Here is a 25,046-nt window from a genome sequence, read left to right on the forward strand (position 1 = left end):
TTTTTCATAACATACTGCAGCTAGGGATTTTGTCAAGACAACTGGTGGGTTGATAAGTGAGTTGTGTATTGAGAAAAACAACTTGTTTTTTGAGGCCTTTGCATAGGTCACATGATTAAATGAATATATTTTCAGGCGTAACATGTTGTGTGGGTAAGAATACTTTAATTCTAGTCAGTCCCCCCTAGCGGAAACTTATTTTCAAGATGTAATTTAAAAAAATATTTGTTTGTGTAGTTCTCTTTTTGCAACCTACTATGTTATTTTAAGCTTGAGTAAGTGTGCAGAGCAAAATGAACATCCCAACTTGTAATTTAAATAGTCTGTTCCTGTTGGAACTGTTTAGAACATACATTTGAATAGATTTTAGAGATTTTCAGAAATTTCTCAAATATTACATTTTGTGTCATGTTTTTGAAAAACCATACTGAAACAAACAAAAAAATGACTTGTTAATCAACTCCCAAATCGCTGACTCCCATTTGAGCTGTGATATTTCAAAAAGGCAATGTGATATACAGACCAATATGCCATGTGTAATATATAATATGCCAAATATAATATATTTAATTTTCCATGTATAATAATTATTGCTGCAAGGTGAAATCTTTTCAAAGTTAGGTATGCACAATACAAAGAGTTAGAGATGTGATAATACTGAGACAAACCACTGAAATCATGAGCATATGGTCAATCTTTGGAGGGTATTTTAATACCACAGTTACAACAACACAAAGATGACAAATTATATGGTATTGAAGTGAAGTCATCTACTCTCTTGCTGTACTGTATGTAGCCCCCTTCCTGCTCCAAGCAGGATACTAATACAGTTGCTACACAACAGGGTAATGTTAGCTCTCTTTGCCTGCACTCCAGTACGACAACAGGAGCTGTCCATGGTACCTAGAGAATAAAGACTGTCGTCCAGAGGGGGAGGTGAAATTACAAACTCCAGTTTATTTATTTGTGTAAAACTTGATTATTTAGTTCTATGATGATAAAATGATTGTTCTATAGGATATCAAGTGCCCTGCTGTGACTTGTTAACTTTGTCACTTTTCACTTGACAAATCTTTCCATAACTCAACAAATAGATTCAAACAGAGTTATTCAAGAAAAGAGCACTCTTTACTTTTCAATTTCCAGATTGAAGAGCAAGTCAAATATAGACAAAGTAGCTGTCATGCATTGTGAAACACTGCAAGCAGCAAAGAGTTACAGTAGCAAACATGGTGGTAAATATCCATCCAACATGTACTGTGTTACCTGTTTTTCCCCACTCAAACTTCACTTAGTTCATCTAGGGAAATGAATTATGTGGATTTAATTCAGCAAGGTTTCAGAAATGTTCCATCTGCTCTTGAGCAGCTGGGGAAAGGATAAATGTAATTAATTACTTAACTTTTGAACAGTATTCCAGAGAAACTTTTGTATGATTGGGAATACATTTACAATCCTAAATGTACAACATAAATATGTATTTGTTATGACAATGCTGAATGATCCTTTTTGCTGCATGTGATTTGTTTGGGCCAAATTCATATCACTTGAATTGACAGAAAACAAGTATTTTTAATGCCTAAAACATAGGCCCTCTAATAGATCTATATGTAGAGGATTTCAGAAAGGAGGCACTAAAATACTGTCTGTTTAGTAACCCATGTTTGTCCTTTGGCTATATCAACTTAATTTGAAACCCACATAAATATATGCAATGGATTCTATATAATGATAAAGCAGTACTCCTCTGAAGATCAGTTTACTTAAGGTTATATATGTTTTAAAATGAGTCTGACTGGGATAGACTATACATTCCTGGTTGCCATGTTGCAGTTAGAGGTTTCCTGATGCACAGACTATGAAGTATTTAGTGATAAATAGGAAATATTGAAATATTATATAAAACATGTATAGTAACCTAACCAAGATCATCTGAATATAATTGATCTATAAATAAATTACAGGTAGTATTCTTTTTAAAGAGAATACATGTAAAATTTTAGGTTTTTTTAGTGAGTGGTTTTATATGCTTGACATGGTGGCGCTATAAGCGATGTCCCTAATTAAAATTACATGGGATTTTTTTTCGCTCTTTTTTAATTCAAAATATATTTTGAATTTACCTTGATTGTAATGTTACCTCATTGGCTGTGGTTTTGTTTGTTGGCCTAACTATAAAGGATCTGCTTGTACCCTTGTGGGTTGAGAAGAATTAGGATTTATGAATTTATTTCCTCTGTTGTATTGTTTAAACAGCTTTGGTTTAGTTTTGATCCCTTCCTCTTGCCTTTGAGGCTGTTCCACGGTGTCAGCTGTTGACTGATAGTAAGAGAACTGCCTCACAGTGTGAATGAAAGAAAACTAGCGGTTGGTAAACACTGATAAGGGATAAATAGAAAGCGGTCAGGCAGAGATAGTTCTGTGGGAGCCCAGATTGTGTGCGGTCTGTTAAAATGAGATTCTGAGCCTGTCCTTTTTATTCTCCCCCCCCCCCCCTCTGCTGCGTTTGTCTGGAAAATCTCCAGTGACCCCGCACAACAGTCCCAGGCTGCACTATTCTCTTTTTGTGTTTTGTTTTCTAACAAGGGTCAAGTTGGCTGATAGACATGTCCCTGATGCTTATAGACAGCTGTCATGACTGCAAGTACTTACAATAATTAATGTTACATGGAATTATAGTTCTGCTGCACCAGAAACACAGCATCAGGGAAATAGTGAAAAGATAAGTATAATGTCTAGAACATTCTCTGAAAATGTCCAGCCTTTGTCTGTTTGACATTTTATTGTCGAATGGTTTCACTTCATGTTTCTTCACAATTCCTTTCAATGTTTTTTTTTGATCTACTTGTGTATGAAAGTTTTGGACTGAATTGAAATTAAATGTTGTAAGAGTTAATACTTTAATGATAAAAAGTGCAACGTTTGAACAATTTTGAACAAACTAATGCACATGCTTACTTACAGTACCAGTCAAAAGTTTGGACACACCTACTCATTCCAGGGTTTTTCTTTATTTTTATTATTTTCTACATTGTCGAATAATAGTGAAGACATCAAAACTATTAAATAACACATATGGAATCATATAGTAACCAAAAAAGGGTTAAACAAATCCAAATATATTTTTTATTTGAGATTATTCAAAGTAGCCACACTTTGGCTTTTGGTATTCTCTCGACAAGCTTCATGAGGTAGTCACCTGGAATGCATTTCAATTAACAGCTGGGCCTTGTTAAAAGTTAGTTTTTGGAATGTGTTTGAGCCAATCAGTTGTGTTGTGACAAGGTAGGGGTGGTATACAGAAGATAAGCTTGGTAAAAGACCAAGTCCATATTATGGCAAGAACAGCTCAAATTAGCAAAGAGAAACGACAGTCCATCATTACTTTAAGACATGAAGATCAGTCAATCCAGAATATTTCAAGAACTTTGAAAGTTTTTCATTAACAGTCGCAAAACCATCAAGCGCTATGATGAAGCGGTCTCATGTGGACTGCCACAGGAAAGGAAGACCCAGAATTACCTCTGCTGCAGAGGATAAATTAGAGTTACCAGCCTCAGATTGCAGCCCAAATAAATGATTCACAGAGTTCAAGTAACAGACACATCTCAACATCAACTGTTCAGAGGAGACTGCGTGAGTCAGGCCTTCATGGTCGAATTTCTGCAAAGACACCAATAATAAGAAGAGACTTGCTTGGGCCAAGAAACACAAGCAATGGACATTAGACCGGTGGAAATCTGTCCTTTGGTCTGATGAGTCCAAATTTGACTCATCAGTGTCTTTGTGAGACGCAGAGTAGGTGTACGGATGATCTCTGCATGTGTGGTTCAAAAGTTTGGACACCTACACATTCAAGTGTTTTTCTATGTTATCACTATTTTGTACATTGTATAATAATAGTGAAGACATCAACTATGAAATAACACAATCATGTCGTAACCAAAAAAGTGTTGAACAAATCAAAATAAATGTTCTTTTAAATTCTTCAAAGTAGCCACCCTTTGCCTTTATGACAGCTTTGCACACTCTTGGCATTCTCTCAAACAGCTTCATCTGGAATGGTTTTCCAACAGTCTTGAAGGAGGTCCCACATATGCTGAGCAGTTGTTGGATGCTTTTCCTTCACTCTGCAGTTCAACTCATCCCAAACCATCTCAATTGGTTTGAGGTCGGGTGATTGTGGAGGCCAGGTCATCTGATGTAGCACTCCATCACTCTCCTTCTTGGTCAAATAGCCCTTACACAGCCTGGAGGTCTGTTGTGTCATTGTTCTATTGAAAAACAAATGATAGTCCCACTAAGTGCAAACCAGATGGGATGGCGTATCACTGCAGAATGCTGTGGTAGCCATGCTGGTTAAGTGTGCCTTGACTTCTAAATAAATCACAGACAGTGTCACCAGCAAAGCACCCCCACACCATCACACCACCTTCTCCATAAACCACCTTCTCCATGCTTCTCCATGCTTCGTTACAACCACTGCGGTTGTAACGAAAAATCTCAAATTTGGACTCATCAGTCCAAAGGACAGATTTCCACCGGTCTAATGTCCATTGCTCGTGTTTCTTGGCCCAAGCAAGTCTCTTCTTCTTATTGGTGTCCTTTAGTATTGGTTTCTTTGCAGCAATTTGACCATAAAGGCCTGATTCACACAGTCTCCTCTGAACAGTTGATGTTGAGATGTGTCTGTTACTTGAACTCTGAGAAGCATTTATTTGGGCTGCAATCTGAGGCGCAGTTAACTCTAATGAACTTATCCTCTGCAGCAGAGCTAACTGTGGGTCTTCTTTTCCTGTGGCTGTCCTCATGAGCCAGTTTCATCATAGCGCTTCATGGTTTTAGCGACAGCACTTTGGATATTGACATTTTTGGGTATTGACTGACCTTCATGTCTTAAAGTAATGATGGACTGTCGTTTCTCTTTGCTTATTTGAGCTGTTCTTGCCATAATATGGACTTGGTATTTTACCAAATAGGGCTATCTTCTGTATACCACCCCTACCTTGTCACAACACAACTGATTGGCTCAAATGCTTTAAGAAGGAAAGAAATTCCACAAACTAACTTTTAACAAGGCACACCTGTTAATTGAAATGCATTCCAGTTGACTACCTTATGAAGCTGGTTGAGAGAATGCCAAGAGTGTGCAAAGCTGTCATCAAGACAAAGGTGGCTAATTTGAAGAATCTCAAATCTATTTTGATTTAACACTTTTGATTCCACGTGTGGCATTTGACTGGTACCTGAGATACATACATAGATACTGTATGTACATACATACATATACACTGTACATACATACATACATACATACATACTGTAAATACATAGCTACATATGTGGCAGGTAGCCTAGCGGTTTGAGCGTTGGGCCAGTACCAAAAGGTCTCTAGTCCGAATCCCAGAGCTGACGGGGGAAAAATAAGCCGATGTGCACTTGAGCAAGGCACTTAACCGTATTTGTTCCAGGGTCGGTATTGTTAATGGCTGACCCTGGCCATGACCCCAATCTCCGAGGGTGCCTCAGAGGGAGTTGCAAAAAATGAATTTAAATTTCACACGTGTATAATGCGCACTTGTAATATAAGCATCCCCCAAATTATTATTACGTAGATACATACACAGATCTATAGTTACATACATGCATACATGCATACACTAACTTATAAATGTATAAATATAATCACGTGTTCTAAATACATAAAGCCATGAACTGTCAACATCAAACCTCACACTGAATATCTACCATTTTTCAAGCCTATTTTAGGGGCAATCTATTCATTCTTTTGGTATAGATTTTTAAGGGGGATTCCATCTTTTATGTGATTTAAAATGACCTTCAGAGTTCTTACCTTGAGGGTCACCATGTGGTATATTTACACAGAAAATAATTCAGCCCATTGTAGCCCGCTAGCTAATGAGATTGGTCGTTTAGTGAATGACACAAAGGCTACAAAAAAAGCTTAGTGGCTCCGTTGAATATTACAGTGTCCTCGCACACACACACACACACACACACACAAACCTCGCGGCAGTGACACACTGGACTAGCCTGGCTACCCACCCACCCCACCTCGATTTCCTTCTACACCATCACCTCCTTGATGTTACTATGAAAGGCAAAACAAAGGCTAACAGGGGCATGGTAAGTCAGGCTAACAATTCTGCCCTGTCGGAAATGTTAATGTCTCTGTGTCTACGTATGAGAGTGCGAGTGAGTGAGTGAGTGAGTGAGTGTATCTGTGCCTGTTTAGTGAATGCAGAGCTTTCAGTCTCAGAGTAAATAGTGCTCTCGACAGATAAATAGATTCATGAAAGGTTAGCGCAGTGCCTAAGGAGACTGTCACTTCCAGACATGTTGGCTAATGTGACAGAAGACAAGACCCAGCTGTTTCCTCTTGCTTGATTCCTAACTGTAACTTTACTCGCTAGCAACCCTCTCTTTTCTTTTCCCCCTGAACTTACGTCTGATGTCTTCTTTATGGAAGTACTGTAGTTTTGTCTTTTACCAGCTCTAATTACAGCTCTACTCAGAAAATATTATCAATGTATGTTTTTTAAGTTACTTGTGCGTTAGCTTCTATTTTCCATTACAGGACGGTAGTTTCATATTGACATATCTGGTTCGTGCATTCAATTCGTGTCCATAATAGTTTTTTTTTCTGACTTAAATTAATTTCTGGCTTAGACATTTTGTTATTGCGCGTGAGAATTCAATATGTAGATGTTTTTTTGTATGTATAACCATACTCCTGAATTTGACATTTAGACCTGTCACTGCCTTGTACTTGTCCTATGCTTGCAGGTACTCTCAACAGGTTTAAGCTGGTTGTTTTACATATAAGTATATTATGTATCCTATATCATTTATATTGTATCAAAATAACATGCACGACCGGCAGACTGCATAGTGGGTTAAAGTCCATATTTTTTATTAAACCCTAGAGTTAAGTCAAATTTACATTTTATTGATGCGTATAATCATAATCACAGACCATCTGCTGATCTGGCAAGCCCGGTTCAAACTCACAAAACAGTCCTGCTAACCTTTAAGTACAAAATACTATAGTCAGGGTTTAACTCGGCTATCCCGGAAGAATGTGTGTGTTAGAGGAGATTGTATAGATTTTGCATAATGCTTCATTCAGATCCTCTAGGGCTGCTCCTGCCATGTGTGTTATATATATCACAATCACTTCGATAACCACCATGATATTAAGCATGATCAATGTTAGCAACAGCCTGGCTAAGAGTACACATTACTAACTTTTTGACACATGTAGGACTACAACCTGCATTGCCATGGTTTCAGGCATTTAACTGCACAGAGGTTTTGTATTATTTCACTCTTTTTCCTGGTTTGGAATAATGTTGATAAAATGGTCAATGAAAACTTATTTTCTTTTCACATTTAGAATAAGTAAATTACAACACTTTTATAACAATTTTCTTGCCTGATGGTGAATTTTTTATTTTTTGAAAAAAGGCATCTCTATAAGGCATAAAATACTTATGTACAACTCATTCCAAACAAATCTTACGCAGACTGAGAATTCATATGCCAGAGGTAAATCCCAGTTAACACGGATTTATACTGGCATGAGTTAAAGGACTAGAGTTTGTAATCCAGGTGGCCAGGGGATTTTGCCACACAGTGAAATCACTTAAAACTCCCCCAACGTCCTGAGCCATGGAGCTCAGAGAGCTGGGAGATTTTTCTGAATTTATGACAGCACAGCTGAACTCTTTCTGTGTGCGTGTGCATGCTCGTGTGCAAGCGCCTGTCCACCTGTGTGTGTGTGTGTGTGTTTATTTGGATAATTTACTTCCTTTTATATACTCAATTAGTAAGATTGGGAGCCAGTTAACAACATGAGACCTTGACAGATTGGTATTATCCCCCTTTGACAGGGCGAGTGGATAGTATTGGGAATTCAGCGTCCCATCTGCATAAACAGAAATAAATGTTTGTAGCTGAAAGTAAAGGATAATGGCCTCTATTTTAACAGCCGTTGACTCCACCTCTTCATTAGTAAAGTGACCAAGTGGTTATTGGAATAATTTCCCTTTTTCCAAGTTTGCTCTCTATGAGCTCCATGTACTGTGAATGTTTGGATGTGTGTGGCTGTGGAGGATGAGAAGACGGGAATAGTTTGTGTGTTTGTATGTGCGTGCGCATGTTTGCGTGCATTTGCATGTACATGCACACTTAACGTGTGTGTGTTTGGAGGACAGGACAGAGGAGCAGAGATGGAGTGGAGTTGTTTAATGACAGGAACAGCTGACTTGTTTAGAGAGCAGTGAAAGGTAATTAACCCTGGGAAAACTACAGCTGCCATGCGAGCTGTTCACTTCAGTGCAATCTGATTAGGAATCAATGCTTCAGCGCTGCCTGGCTCCTTTCAGACACACTGTGTGTGTCTGTGTGTGTCTGTGTGTGTACTGTGTGTGTACTGTGTGTGTTTTTTCTAGGTAAACTTTTCCCACCCGGAGGCCTCTGGGCACGCGAGACCTGCCTTTTGTGGCACAGGATTAGCTCGAACGGTTACTACGTTTCTCCAAATTACCGACCACCTGGTAGCATTCAGGCAACCCTCCTCCTGCATGAAAAGGGTCTCCTTGGAAAAAAACAATGGCCAGGATTACTCTGTAGTGATGACAGACACCCGGGCTGGAACTTCTTTTCCCCCAAACACCTGTCAATTAATTAGTCCTTGTTAGTGTTTTGAAAAACTTATGTTCAATAATGATTTGAAAGGTGCAAACTAATGTAGCATACAGTATTCACACCATTTGACTTTCCCCCCATAATTTCAAAGTGGAACTCTGTTTTTGGACATTTTTTACAAATGAATAAAAAATTAAAGCTGAAATGTCTTGAGTCAATAAGTATTCAACCACTTTGTTATGGCTAGCCTAAATAAGTTTAGGAGTAAACATGTGCTTAACAAGTCACATAAGTTATAATGACTAGCTCATCTCTGTACCCCACACATACAATTATCTGTAAGGTCCCTCAGTTGAGCAGTCAATTTCAAACACAGATTCATCCACAAAGACCAGGGAGGTTTTCCAAAGCCTCGCGAAGAAGGGCACCGATTGGTAGATGGGTACAAATAAAAAAGCAGACATTTAATATCCCTTTGAGCATGGCGAGGTTATTAATTACACTTTGGATGGTGTATCCACCCAGTTATTACAAAGCTACAGGCGTCCTTCCTACCTCAGTTGCTGGAGAGGAAGGAAAACTCTCAGGGATTTCACAATGAGGCCAATGGTGACTTTAAAACAGTTACAGAGTTTAATGGCTGTGATAGGACAAAACTGAGGATGGATCAACATTGTAGTTACTCCACAATACTAACCTAAATTACAGAGTGAAAAGAAGGAAGCCTGTTCAGAATAAAAAATATTCTGGGACGGCAGGTAGCCGAGTGGTTAGAGCATTGGGCCGAAAGGTTGCTGGATTGTATCCCCGAGCTGACAAGGTAAAAATCTTACGTTCTGCCCCTGGACAAGGCAGTTAACCCACTGTTCCCCGGTAGGCCGTCATTGTAAATAATAATTTGTTCTTAACTGACTTGCCTAGTTAAATAAAGGTTCAATTAAAAAAAAAAAAATTTTTTTTTTTCGAAAGCATGCATCCTGTTTGCAGTAAGGCACTAAAGTAAAACTGCAAAAAATGTGGCAAATAAATTAACTTTATGTCCTGAAAACAAAGCGTTATGTTTGGGGCAACACATTTTCAAGCATTGTGGTGGCTGCATCATGTTATGGGTATACCTGCCATCGGCAAGGACTAGAGTTTTTTATTTTATAAAAAAAAAAAACGGAATAGAGCTAAGCACAGGCAAAATCCTAGAGGAAAACCTGGTTCAGTCTTGGGAGACAAATTTAGCTTTCAGCAAAACAATAACCTTAAACACAAGGCCAAATTTCTTACCAAGACAACATTGAATGCTCATGAGTTGCCTAGTTAAGGTTTTGACTTAAATCAGCTTGAAAATCTATGACAGAGCTTGAAGAATTAAAAAATATATTGCAAATATTGTACAATCCAGGTGTGCAAAGGGCTTACAGACTTACCCAGAAAGACTCATATCTGTAATCACGGTCAAAGGTGATTCTAACATGTTTTGACTCAGGGGTGTGAATACTTATGTAAATGCAATATTTCTGTGTTTCATTTTCAATAAATTAGCTAACATTTCAATTAACATGTTTTCACTTTTTCATTATGGGGTATTGTTTGAATCTGGATGAGAGAAACAAATGTAATCAATTTTGAATTCAGGCGGTAACACAACAAAATGTGTAATAAGTTAAGGGGTATGAATACTTTCTGAAGGCACTGTAGGTGTTAATTGATTGTGTAGAAGCTGCAATCCTGTGATATAGGTTTAATTTCCTTTGGGTTATTATTAGTCTTGGTAGTTATAGATTGCATGGTAGCAAACCATTCCTTAAAACAAAGCAATATGCTGTTTTTGAATATTCAACATTTCTGTTCTGATTGAGATTGATATTTGATAATTAATTGCAATTCATCTAAAAATCCATCTTTCATAGAATAATAGAACTATAAAAGTGCCCCAAATTTAGTGAAAAAAATGTCTCTCTGATGGCGGAACAAGAAGAAGAACCAATCTGGACTTTGTGCCACTGTGACTGTGGACCTGGTCCAGATTAACTCAATTTAGAAGGGAAGGCTTTGGGATGACTTTGGAAAGCGATTACAAGATTTTTAAATCACCTCAGCGCAGGTGTCACCGTCTGACTCTTTTATGGGGTGCTTTGCTAACTGGCTCCAATAACAAGTTTCCCCTGTAGTTATGCCATCATAACAAATCATTGAAGCGATAGTGGCTGGCCAGCCAGGCTCCTAATTGTCTGTTAAGAATTCTGTGGAGCCTCGTTCTCTTTATTGAAGCTTCTCAGTCTTGGGGAAGTGATAAGACAGAAGCCAGTTTGTAGAGCCCCGTATAAAAGTACTCATTTGGCATGAGACAAACACTTTGCTTGGCGGCCAGGATGGCTGCATTGGAGACGGTTATGTCTGAAATCACAGTTGTTTCTGGAAGTCCGGAAGCGCCCCTCTATGAGGATTTTGGTGTATAAAAAGTGCCCACTGATCAGATGATATTCTGTTTCCCTTTTACTGTATTTATGTGAATGGATTGGTGTTCTACACTTTGGCGATTGTTTATGTTTTCTCTCCTTCTCACTCTCTCTTTGAACTTATATTATCAGTATAGAAATAGCGTGGAATTGGGCAAGTCCGGTATGGTTACCTCCATACCTTACCTGGCTTAGCTTGTGTTAGTCTCTTGAGCCTATTTGCTGTCACTGTCCACAGTTGGTTCCACTGTATTTAGCACCATTCTATCATCTTCTCATGGTACTGAATATACAATCTTTCACTGGAAGAGGTATACTGTGAGATTTTTGATGGGATGAGTTTGGAGCGTTACAAAGAGAAAACTACATTGTATGATACTTTAAACTTGTATAGCCCTTAAGACTATTTTCAGTACAATTGGAGCTCACAGAGGTGTTGCTTGAGAGGTCAAACTATTAGTTCAATAATATCTTTATTAATTCTGCATCATAAGAAAGTCAACAATAACTGAAAATCTTGGGACCCATTTGTTTATATTTAAGGAATATTAAATATATTACTTTTATAGGAACATTACCCTATTATTATTTTCAAGAGTTTATAAAATGCATTTGTATAAAAAAAGAATCACCATCATTTTAAGCGCCGGCTTTGATATGAATAGGAAAATCAGAGCCCCCCCCCTTTCTCGCTTTCACCCTCCCCCTCCTAAAACGTTTCTTAGCTATTATTCTAATGTCCAGCTGCTAGCTTTTTAAACAGAGGGCATCTGATGGCTGCTTGGTCGCAGCACCGCAAATGAAAATAATTTTTTCAAAAACTTGTTTATCAAAATCGTCTCTTACGCTATGAATGAATTAGCATTTCAATGAAAGGTGGTGAAATCAGTTGTGTTCCTTATCATCATATACTATTTCAGTTTGGCTCTCCACTGACAAGGAATCACTGTCTGCACACAAGCAACCAGCGTTATTGTAAAGCGCACCTTTTTTGTTTAAAAACACTACGTATTGCTGATTCTAAGCACGGTGGAGGATAACAAAAACCCAACCGGTCCTATTTTACATATACAAATATGATCAGTTTACCGTATACACTTAGACATTCATTACAAGGAAATATGAAAGTAAATCGTACTATCTATCGTTTGCTGTTTGCACTTTATTATGCAGAAACAGAAAACACTTAGCATGTCAAATTAATCTGGAAATTATTCCCGGGGTAAACTATAAACACAGAAGTTACCCCGCACATTTACCCTCCTTTTTTCTCCTTCTTCTAGATCAGAGTGTAATTGCCAGTAATCAGGTCTGTTTGCTGCTGATAAAACCTCTCTGAATGCGAGGAACCCTCTTTGTGTGATGACTCAATTATGCCAGAAGTGGCTCATCAAACCTGGCCCATCAGCTGCTTTAATAAATAAGGAGGAAAACTTGCTGCGGGCGCATTATAATTCCATTCATTCCATAATTAAATTCATTCCAGTTTTAACCCTTCATTCGTATAGTCTGCCTCTGGAAGAGGAAACAAAAACAAAGGAGGAGGGGAGGGAGCGGGTACTGAACAGACAGTGACCTTGCATAGAGCATCTACCCATCCCCATAATTCAAAATGATACTGCTGAAGAAAGGTTAAGAGAAAAGGCTCAGTGAGAAGAGAATGGATGGTATCAGTTCAGATAGAGCCCTTCTGTCTGCATGCATTGTTTCCACACAGCTTTAGACAGTAATTATGTTAAAAGTGTAATCTAATCATAGCAGTTGGTTGGGGGAGTATGCGGGAGCTGACATTTTAAAACCTTATTTGGTGTTATTCTCATTTGCCTAGCTATCATCTTGCATCTGCCCCAATCTAAAGGAAATGTAAGCAAAGTAATTCATGTTTATGGTCTTCGCACTTTTACTTACCCAACTGTAAGGTTTTATTGTTTTCTAAATTAAGTACCACTTGTACCATTGACTCAGTTTTACTTTATCACTATAGTGTCTGTTAATTACATGAGGGTGTCCCAAGTGCAGGGTTAAGCTGGGAACAAGGGGACATTTGAATGACTCAAGGTTAATGATGATTATTATTATACTAATGAATATCACTATTAGTTGGAGCAGTAGCTTTACAGTAGTTGTTGGGATGGGTAAAAATTGTAACAGCACCACTTGTATTGATGGTGACATACAAGTACCGTTTGGCTTAGGAATCAGCCACAGTATTAGTTGTCATAGTTGCACAGATGTAGGATCTTCATTTGACCAGTTTCTCACAGCAGGAAAATAATCCTGCAGCAACAGGAAATGTGAATTATTGTGTGGATTATAATTAATGGAAATTTCTGTAGGGGTTGGTCCATTTTTTTGTGAGGGCAAATCAAGTCTTTAGAAGCCTTTTTAAACTGTGAATACACTACACGTTTGCATTTCCTGCTGTGCAGGGTGTTCAAAAAAGGGGCTCCCGAGTGGTGCAGCGGTCTAAGGCACTGCATCTCAGTGCTTGAGGCACTACACTACTGGTTCGATTCCAGGCTGTATCACAACCTGACGTGATTGGGAGTCCCATAGGGCGCCGCACAATTGGCCCAGCATCGTCCGGGTTAGAGTTTGGCCGGGGTAGGCTGTCATTGTAAATAAGAATTTGTTCTTAACTGATTTGCCTAGTTAAATAAAGGTTAAATAAATGTTAAATAGAAACTTAAAAAAGAAAGCTCCTACACCTGTAGTAGTAGTTGTTTGTTTTAAACAGTAGCAGGTAGCTTCAGTTTCAGCAATATACAAAACTGCATGACCTTGTCAATAGTTGATTTCCAACAACACAAATAACCTCATACTTGTATATTTAACCACTTGTAGTTTGTATGGGTATGATGAACAATAATTATGAACAATAATATGCTTGATTGCATTTATATTTTGAATTAGAGCAGGGAAAACCACAGTTGGATCCAAAGTAACAGATCCAACGTATAAGCAGTCCCCATTCAACCCCTCTCCAAACGGTGTGTGAGGCCATGGTTATTCATGACTGTTGGACTGGGAAGCCTTCTCCTCTCCCAGTCTCAGTCAGTCACAGCCCATTCTCTCCTATCCTCTGTGGTGGGAAAGGTAGCAGATGGAATAGGGTGGGGAATGGGCTGGTCCCAAGGACAGCATGCAAAGCAGCCAGATTAGCACATAGAGAATCACATAGAAACCCTGCGCATCAGGCATTAGGCAACTCTGCTCAGTATCCCCAGAGAAATCTGTTCTATACATGGGCAAATAGTCCTCAGAGAGCAAGACGTTATTTGTCTATTTGTGTTGGGGGGCAGGAAAATGATTCAGCAGATGACAAACCCACCAGCCTTCCTTAAATAGTAGTGAGTCTCTTTTTTCTTTTTCTTATGCTAATGATTCCGAGTCCCCCCCTTTTGGTTTGCAGAGGGGAAATGCTCTGAGTGCTGTAATTAAGATGTTTTTTTCTTTTTCTTTTTTCCCCCCAAAGCTAACAGAAATAAATAATTCCTGTAATAAGATCTGTGAAGTGAAGAGGCTTAATGTACTCATTGTGTTTGTCCTTGTTTTCCCTCTTGGATGTTTTGTGTTAATTAGACTGTGAGCAATTTGATCTCTGTCAAGCAATCAATTTGCATCTTGGTCCTTATTCAACCATGTGAGGTATTATCTTGTTTCCTGCCCGTCAATATCTCTGACTGACTGCACGTTCACCAACAATGTCTGTCACCACCAGCACCTTTAGCATTGAGGACAATATTATCAATATGATTAATTAGTTAACCAACCTACAGTATACTACAATTTAGATGGAAAACTTGGAAATTGAGAATTAGTAAAAAGTTAGTTTCTTTCCACTCCACATTTGATTTGTAGGCCTATATCTATTTTTATTAAAGGTATATTTTTATTTTTTTGTTACAGAGAATGAATTTCATGCTCACATCCTGAAAAAAGTCAAGAATTGTGCACAAATCGACCACGGTGGACTGCGTGGACCTTGCAGCACGTCGTATATATTTCCAAGAAAACTGCAAGTAAAGGTAGGCTTAATATAATTTGATGATCTATTTTCCAGTGATGGGTTTGGGTACTATACATTTGGATGAAAGAGCATGGAGCTAGTTGATGCCCTCTACAATAAGGTTGAAATAAAGCCAAGTTCATTGTCCTGAAAAAAAAAAGAGTATATTTTACCAATTCACTTTATCTGTGAACGGATATAGTCATGTATTTGTATGGCTAATGGAAGTGGTAGCCATGATGTTCTGGATAAGCAGCATGTTTAGCAGTGTCGTGTCAATGCTCTTTTGAGCCCTGCAAAATATGAGACACAGATATTGTTTTACATATGCAGGGATGTGGGTGTTTGCAGATTTTGTATATTCGATATGTAGCTAACTTTGTTGAGTCTGCTGCTTTATTTTTATACCACAGCACTTGTATTGTAGCCTACTGTACGTTGAATGTGACCATGCCTCCCAGGCTGCATTTAGACAAGCAGCCCAATTCTGATCTTTTTTTCACTAATTGGTCTTTTGACCAATCAGATCAGCTATGAAAAAGATCTGATGTGATTGGTCAAATGACCAATTAGTGGAAAAAATATCAGAATTGGGCTGCCTGTGTAATCGTAGCCCCAGTGTTCTACTTTTGAAAGCCGTTCCTAAGTCCAAAATGGCTGGCTGAAACCATGACAATGTCCAGACAGCCTTGGATAAAAATAGTATGACCATAATGTCCACCGTAAAGAAATGGGAAAACATTTTGTACTGACCAATGACCACCAAAGATCTATCATGTGTATGTGTTATAGTTTTGTGCAGTGTCAGGAATATATAACACAAACAAATCCCCGCCTGAGAGTGTAGTAAATATTTAATACAAACAAAGCCTTATTTGAATAGCATGTACTGTATCTACAGTATTTGTTCTGCCTGTGTAAATATATTCATTGAACGTCATGTGTTCTCTGCATGTCTACTTCTCTTACTCGTAAACATCTATAGGAGATTTCCACGTTGCTCGATTACTTCTGATTCATCCTCTGCAGAATTAGATACAGCTTTGAGTTTGTGAAGGACCAACAATAGCTTTTGTCGAATGGGTGTCAAAAGCACATGCTCTATACCCTCTCAGAACCTCTGTGCTGCTCACAAACCAGAACATATCATACTTGAACACAAAAAGTTTGAGCTGTTTTTCCATCTCCCCTCAGATGACAATCAATCACATTTATTTACATCAGCTGATGTCACAAAGGGCTGTACAGAAACTCAGCCTAAAACCCCAAACAGCAAGCAATGCAGGTGTAGAAGCACGGTGGCTAGGAAAAACTCCCTAGAAAGACTAGATACAGGCCTTTGAAGGAATACAGTATGAACGTTCTATTGAACGTTCTAACAAACATATTGAGCGCAGTTGAAAAAGCATGAACTGACAAAATTTCAGTCAAATGTATACTCCTCAGGGTCAAAACCAAGTTCATCAGGTATCTTACGAAGATAGAAGCATTATTATATTCAATATAGTATTTTCAATATATTCAAATAAGTATTTTCAAAATACATGATATTCTGGCTTTACTTGTAAGATAGAGGAATTTAAATGGTTCATGTACAGAGCATTAATAAGGCATTAAATCAGAGGTTATGTTATGAAATATTTAAAAAGTGTTTAAAACAAGTAGATTTGCATAATGTGAGTGTTGCCTCTCAATAACACAGAAGTGCCTAATGTGAAAATATTAGTCAATCTGTGAAATTACACTATCTGAATTTGAAATTAATTTGTATTATTGTAGACATTTAACACATACACTATCTATACAAATCTTGTTTAATAAAATCAAGTTACTCACTCATTTTGTATGAATTTATATATCTCTTGTCTGTTTGTTTGTCTGTTCATACGATGATGGAAAAATTGTAATGAACTAATGAGGTAAATGAGTTTTTACAGAATGTAATCTATAGTGTTTGGGTAGTTGTTTGTCTCAATAGGGCCCCTAGTAATCAAAAGTAATGAACCTATTATGAGCAGGTCCTCCGAGGGCCCGGCGTGGCATTGAAGAGTGTGGCACATAAAAGGTTTATTAAAGTAAATTAAGGTCCATCACTGCCACACCTGCTCCCCTATTATAAATGTATGACAGGTCAGTGCCTTCAATCACAACAGCAAACCAGAGAGAGGAGTCATGTTTCCCATTACCAGGAAAAGTAACAGCGTATCTATCCTGTGACTCACAAATTTCACTGGCCTGTGACCACTATACACTGCCATCAGCCCAGAATAATTACCTTTAATAGGTTTTATTTGGGATCCACATGAGAAATGGTGGCGAGGGAGAGTGGATGGATTTGAACAACTATTTTGGTCTAAACACACTGCTGTCTGTCTGTGTACCACCACCTGCACTTTAATGTCATTATTTTGCATTATGATGTTTTTTCCACCTCCAAAGTTTATTTTGTTTTATTAACTTCACCTTCGGTTGGTGTTTTGCTTTTACATGCGTTTTCATGACTACACTCATTAAATGCCGCAGATAATCAACACGTAAATACATAAATGTTCTGAGAAATATAGGGTAATGTTGATAGGAAGGTTCAAAGTTACTTCAAATAAACTTCAACCACTAACGTCAAGAACCCTCAAATTGGATGGATACAGCATCTGCTGAGCAAATGTTAACATCATTATTCCAGTCCCAGTTGTCAATATTAACAGAATCTGTATTTTGTTAGAAATCAGTGTTACATGCTAAAGAATACATTGTGTGTTCTTTATCAACAGATGGATTCAGAAGGAGAGGAAAACACACTCCAAACATGCAACGGTGGTAAAGGTGAGCAGCGTTGACAACTCTTACCATGTTCAAGCAAGCCCATCAATAGCAGTAACTGAGCACTTCAGCAATTCACGCACATTCCACTTATACATCTATGAGGTCTAGGGAGGAATCAGTTCAACAATCCAACTTTACAACTGTCAGTTTTACAAATTATCTTACCAATTTGAAGAGCACTGCATTGCCATTATTTTATTCAGATGGGGAATTACTTCATCAAATTGGAACTGTGGCTCAAATTCGTTAAGGAGTGAATATATATAGTGTGATTGAAAACCCCTAGACAGGGGGATGCCATTATGCTAGTGTTCCAAGCCTCTAAGGTCTGGCTGGTGGCACCAGAGCCATTACTATGTCTGGGAAATTCATGGAAGCTTTATTATGGGTTTGTGCTTCATGGGAATACGGTGGACTTGAATGAGAATGAGATTTGCATCTGTGGTGCATGGCCCTCAGGGAAAATCGATTTGCCTTTTCAGATCATGTTGTCAAAGCTGTCAGGAGGATGAGCTACAGCAGATCTCAGAAAGAGGAGAGCAGATTGGGGTTGTGGATATTACAAAAAAAAAAAAAATCTATATAAAGGGTATCTTGACTATGATTTTAATCATATCAGAAGGCTTTTGTTGAAGTAAAATAGTTCATTATAAAAGGTTGCAAAAAATCTATTTTGATAAGTAGCTGTAAAAGTAATCTTTTCATAGAACATTTGATAGAGTACAATCCAAAATCATACTAGGGGAACACCCCACTACCATGAGTGTAGTCGGCCCACAGTGTATTCATTCACAACTGCTTATCAAAAACATGGAGCTAGTACAGTAGATCGGTAGCTTTGATCGGGATTGTGTTTCCCCAGTAGCCAGATGCGTAGTCACTCCACAGTGGAAATGTAAACATTACTATTTACCTGACGTACTTCTGTTTCTGTTTACAGTTCCAGCTGACTGCATCACCCAGGCTCCAAGGTAAGAGTTCACGACCTCTTTGTGAAAATAAACACTTACAGGTAACCTCTAATACACCCCAGGTTTCTATGCCCTTGCATACAGAATGAAATAGGCATCCTTTGTTCGTAGATGTGGTATGCTGGCCATTCTCTTATCTTGATAATACCGGTTATAATTGAATTTGGCCCTGTAGCTCTTCACTGCGCTTCTAGGTACTTAATTTGTATTAATCATCTCAACCATATACAGTGTATTCAACCTTATGTTGACCTTTTTTCACTCTAGTTACAAAAAAACACTTGTTTTTACTTTCTGAATCCTGAAATACAGTTGGGGAATAAACTGACAATGTTACATTTTACGTTCACTTTCAGTTCAAAGTTTTCAGATGAACCCCAGTAACGGCTATGACCTTTTGTTGACCCTGTTGCTCTTTTTATTCATTCATCTCCCCACAACAGCACATATGGGTCTATGGCTGCTAGGAAGAGGCTCGCCCAGGAAGGGGTGCAGGGCGCCCCCGTCAACAAGAGAAAGTCTCTCCTGATGAGGCCCCGCCACTACAGCCCCAGTGAGGCGTGCTGTGAGGAGGAGAACGAGGACCTGGCACCGCCACAGGACAAAGAAGAGCTGAGGAACATTGACACTCCAGCAGGTAGACAGATGTCCTGTTGTTTGTCTGTTTTGATGAACAATTGACGCTGAATTTTAAAATCCCATCTGTTGCATTCATATTTCCCTCCTTCTCTATTGCCTGTCTGCTCGCCATCAGCCAGACCCCATAGTCATTGTGTATTGGAAGTGAAAGACGAGACTGCTGGGTTCACATTAGTTGTGTCTGTCTCACGTCCTCAGTCCTACTTTTGACAGCTTATCTGCCATGATATTTTTGGCATGGCTTTTCCCCCTATTTTTGATGAGGCCAGATTTCAGACTCATCCTTTTCTTTTTGTCTGTGTTTGGTTTTTCTGAAAAGCCATTCAAAAATGGGTTGAAAACACAGAGAATTGAATAATGATCATGTCTGCTTTAGGCCATTCTAATTAGAATGTCATCTGTTGATGTTTGTTTAGTAAAGTGAGTTGAGTTTAGAATATACACACGATTTATTGATTATTAACACAAGCTAATGTTGCATCTTAAACAGAACCAGGTTCCCTTCTGAAGTATGCTATTGCTTAACCATCTTCTTATAAAGCCAATGTCACTGATACAATAGAATAAATTAGTGATTATTTGTCGAAAGATACTAAGACCAAGGTGCGTACTCAACAATGACATAAGGAAATGTTTGTTTATTTCATTGAACCCCCCCCCCCCCCCCCCCCAAAGCAAAACATTTCTATTTCCAAATGAATTGAATTTTGAGCATTTTGGCAACAATACCCATGCTTTACATGTGCATTCTCACCCACTATAATCTGCACTTATTTGGTATAGTTTTAACGATGTAACTAAGCAACAAACGTAATTGTCCCCTTCGAAAGCTTTTGTTAGGCCCTCTAACACAGTCCAAATATACATAATTAGGCATAATGTCTACAGCTCATTATAGTACACATGTGGGTAGTTAAATGGACCAAGAGAGTAGCTCAATGAATTGTGCGGATTAATTGAAAATGGAATGTATTTGTTTCTGGGGTTCATATAACATTACAATTATCATAACCCTTTCTGCACTAGCTTCGCTATCTGTTTTTTTCCCTTTGATATCTTTCTTTGTTCATATACCTCCCTCTCATGGTCTGTTTGTGTTTCAAGCAGAGCTTTTATGTGTCTGTATTCAGTCACCACTACCTACTTGTACTGTATTATAACCTTTTAATCAAGAAAAGTTGATCTTTTTTATCAAAAGAAGGCACCTGCAAACAGCAAGCCCTATACAATACAGTGAACATGTATCAAAAGGCAGGCAACACAAAGCAATGACTGAACATTGTGTGATTAACATAAGCTTACATACATTTGTAAATATATTTTTGTCACAATCAGGTCTGGGGATATTTTATGTGAAATGTCGATGACAGTTAAAGTGGATAGAAAAAGCAATAAGAATGTAACAGCGGGATACTGTTCATATCTGCATTTTAAAACAAGAGGGAAAAATAAGCCGCTAATTTGGTCGAGCCGCACTGCGTTCAACTCCAGCCAAGCTCCAACCACACTGCAGAGCGCCTGTAATGGCTATTCTGGAGTACAAACTGTTCACCTGTTCCAATACACAAACCACAGGAGGGATCCATGTTTTTCTCTCCCATGCGGTCTCTTTTCCACTGCACTTCTCACTGTGTATGTACAGTTGAAGTCGGAAGTTTACATACACTTAGGTTGGAGTCATTAAAACTCGTTTTTCAACCACTCCCCAAATGTATTTTTAACAAACTATAGTTTTGGCAGGTCGGTTAGGACATCTACTTTGTGCATGACACAAGTAATTTTGACAACAATTGTTTACATACAGATTATTTCACTTATAATTCACTGTATCACAATTCCAGTGGGTCAGAAGTTTACATACATTAAGTTGACTGTGCCTTTAAACAGTTTGGAAAATTCCAGAAAAGGATATCATGGCTTTAGAAGCTTCTGATAGGCTAATTGACATAATTTGAGTCAATTGGAGGTGTACCCGTGGATGTATTTCAAGGCCTACCTTCAAACTCAGTGCCTCTTTACTTGACATCATGGGAAAATCAAAAGAAATCAGCCAATACCTCAGAAAAAAAATTGTAGACCTCCATAAGTCTGGTTCATCCTTGGGAGCAATTTCCAAACGCCTGAAGGTACCACGTTCATCTGTACAAACAATAGTACGCAAGTATAAACACCATGGGACCACGCAGCCGTCATACCGCTCAGGAAAAAGATGCGTTCTGTCTCCTAGAGATGAACGTACTTTGGTGCAAAAAGTGCAAATCAATCCCAGAACAACAACAAAGTACAAAAGTATCTAAATCCACAGTAAAACGAGTCCTATATTGACATAACCTGAAAGGCCGCTCAGCAAGGAAGAAGCCACTGCTCCAAAACCGCCATTAAAAAAGCCAGACTACGGTTTGCAACTGCACATGGAGACAAAGTTCGTACTTTCTGGAGAAATGTCCTCTGGTCTGATGAAACAAAAATAGAACTGTTTGGCCATAATGACCATCGTTATGTTTGGAGGAAAAAGGAGGAGGCTTGCAAGCCGAAGAACACCATCCCAACCGTGAAGCATGGGGGTGGCAGCATCATGTTGTGGGGGTGCTTTTCTGCAGGAGGGACTGGTGCACTTCACAAAATAGATGGCATCCTGAGGGAGGAAAATTTGGTGGATATATTGAAGCAACATCTCAAGACATCAGTCAGGAAGTTAAAGCTTGGAAGCAAATGGGTCTTCCAAATGGGCAATGACCCCAAGCATACTTCCAAAGTTGTGGCAAAATGGCTTAAGGACAACAAAGTCAAGGTATTGGAGTGGCCATCACAAAGCCCTGACCTCAATCCTATAGAACATTTGTGGGCAGAACTGAAAAAGCGTGTGCGAGCAAGGAGGCCTACAAACCGGACTCAGTTACACCAGCTCTGTCAGGAGGAATGGGCCAAAATTCACCCAACGTTTGACCCAAGTTAAACAATTTAAAGGCAATGCTACTAAATACTAATTGAGTGCATGTAAACTTCTGACCCACTTGGAATATGATAAAATAAATAAAAGCTGAAATAGAAAGATTTATCTACTATTATTCTGACATTTCACATTCTTAAAATTAAGTGGTGATCCTAACTGACCTAAAACAGGGAATCTTTACTAGGATTAAATGTCAGGAATTATGAAAAATTGTGTTTAAATGTATTTGGCTAAGGTGTATGTAAACTTCTGACTTCAACTGTATGTGTGTGTCATCCATCTGTACAAAAATAAGTTATTTTCTGTCTGCTCTGTTAATTGTAACTAAACATAACTGACTTTTAATCTTTGTTGAACAGGCTGATATTCGTATGCCTTTGTTTAGAATTAAATGTCTCTAGCAACAAAAAGATAATCAGCCACGTCATTGCATGTCTCAAAAAATCCAGCTTCATATTTTGCATCAAAAAAGGAGTTTAACCATGTCTATTTCATTCACCTACTTCCTCTGTTGCTGGTCTGTCTTCACCTGCCTTGTATTGTGGTAGTGAATATACATCACATCCCTACATTTACACAATCCAAAATCATATGCTTCAAAACAAAAGCCGTTTTTTTTGGCAGAGGTTCGCCAGTCAGAGCGCTACACTTCCTGCATTTAGCAGCTTTTATTTTGAGGGATTAAGTTGTATACTATGACCTGATAATGACTAGTAGTATCGGTTTGATAATGCCTTTATCATCCTCAGTGGAATCCACTTACTAGATTATATAGCCTACAGAATTGCATCCTAAATTATCTCCAGATCTATCAACCTATTGGATCCCCCCCTCTTACATTTAATTTGCTCTGTGACGTCTTAAGAGGATAGATCTACTCCGTACTGTACAGCCTACTTATGATTTATAGAGTAAACACTCTTATGGCCTCAATAAAGAGCTTTAGCACTGAAAATAAGTTTCAGTGATTTGGGGGATCAAAAGATATTTTAGTGAATCAATCCAGATGATAGCATTCCATTGTTAATCATCGACCATGACTTAATATTAATATAATCAGGGGTGTCACTATATTAAGTGTCATTTAACATACATTTTGGGGAACTAAGAGCCTAGCTTTTCTGTTTGTTTCACTTAAACTGAACAATGCTTGAAACCAGAAATTCAAATGTCATGTCAAATATATTTGACCATTACACGCAGTCCTGGGATATAATAAACATTTTGATATGTCCATAAAAATGTCCACTGATAAAAAGAGGAAAAGCTTTATTTTAAAAGCTTTTAGTAAAGAATCAATGTAAAAATCAATTCTCAGGTGCATTCAGCATAATGACCTATTGAAAAAAGAGTAATAAAAAGAAAGAAGAATAAAGGGAAACCAGGATTTTTGTAAAAAATGTAATACTGAAATGTTTTCCTTTTTCTTGGTTCTTGTGCTTACATATGAATATGGGTTCTTAAATGAGTTGTGTGTGATTGACAAGTTAATATCTTTAAAATCATAAAGCCCTGCTTGGCGTACACCTCAACTACTTAAAACTGATGTTCAGTGCCACAAGCCATGTAAATCTCTGTCATTATCTGGTCCGTCTAAATCCACATCAAGTTGTTGTATTCTGATTAGAGATTTCTAAGAAGAGGAAGACAATCTTGTTCTTCATCTTTAGGTTTCATGTTCAACTAGCCAAAACAAGTGTCTTGTGTATTATCTCTGATGTACTTGAGGAATTGCCAGGAAATCTTGCAGTTGCTGTCCTGTCCATACTATTACTATTTTCATTACATATTGTATTTGCCAATCCTCTTAACAGTAATTTCAAACGACAAGACATGCGTTTTCTAGATAGGAAAAAGTGTCACAAAATTCACGTTGAATGTCTCTACAAAACATTATGACTAAGCTGAAGTTGGGACATACAGTGGGGCAAAAATGTATTTAGTCAGCCACCAATTGTGCAAGTTCTCCCACTTAAAAAGATGAGAGAGGCCTGTCATTTTCATCATAGGTACACTTCAACTATGACAGACAAAATGAGGGAAAAAAATCCAGAAAATCAAATTGTAGGATTTTTTATGAATTTATTTGCAAATTATGGTGGAAAATAAGTATTTGGTCACCTACAAACAAGCAAGATTTCTGTCTCTCACAGACCTGTAACTTCTTCTTTAAGAGGCTCCTCTGTCCTCCACTTGTTACCTGTATTAATGGCACCTGTTTGAACTTGTTATCAGTATAAAAGACACCTGTCCACAACTTCAAACAGTCACACTCCAAACTCCACTATGGCCAAGACCAAAGAGCTGTCAAAGGACACCAGAAACAAAATTGTAGACCTGCACCAGGCTGGGAAGACTGAATCTGCAATAGGTAAGCAGCTTGGTTTGAAGAAATCAACTGTGGGAGCAATTATTAGGAAATGGAAGACATACAAGACCACTGATAATCTCCACGCAAGATCTCACCCCGTGGGGTCAAAATGATCACAAGAACGGTGAGCAAAAATCCCAGAACCACACGGGGGGACCTA

The 25,046-nt window shown here is 38.3% G+C and overlaps 1 protein-coding gene across 9 annotated transcripts in view; it reads left to right on the forward strand.

Annotated features, from left to right (window-relative positions):
* The window catches only part of st18 (ST18 C2H2C-type zinc finger transcription factor), a 64,505-nt gene that overhangs the window by 19,138 nt on the left and 20,321 nt on the right, over nt 1-25,046 (forward strand). For 8 of the 9 annotated variants that reach the window (XM_071361576.1, XM_071361572.1, XM_071361578.1 and 5 more), the window contains 4 exons: nt 15,030-15,148; nt 17,901-17,952; nt 18,893-18,923; nt 19,367-19,560. In XM_071361576.1, coding sequence (XP_071217677.1) covers nt 15,030-15,148; nt 17,901-17,952; nt 18,893-18,923; nt 19,367-19,560 — 396 coding nt within the window. Of the gene's footprint in view, nt 1-6,023; nt 6,148-15,029; nt 15,149-17,900; nt 17,953-18,892; nt 18,924-19,366; nt 19,561-25,046 lie in introns of those variants that run through there. The other variant, XM_071361580.1, reaches the window with a different exon arrangement.

The sequence above is a fragment of the Salvelinus alpinus genome, chromosome 23, assembly GCF_045679555.1.
Source record: "Salvelinus alpinus chromosome 23, SLU_Salpinus.1, whole genome shotgun sequence".
Classification (NCBI taxonomy): Eukaryota; Metazoa; Chordata; class Actinopteri; order Salmoniformes; family Salmonidae; genus Salvelinus; species Salvelinus alpinus.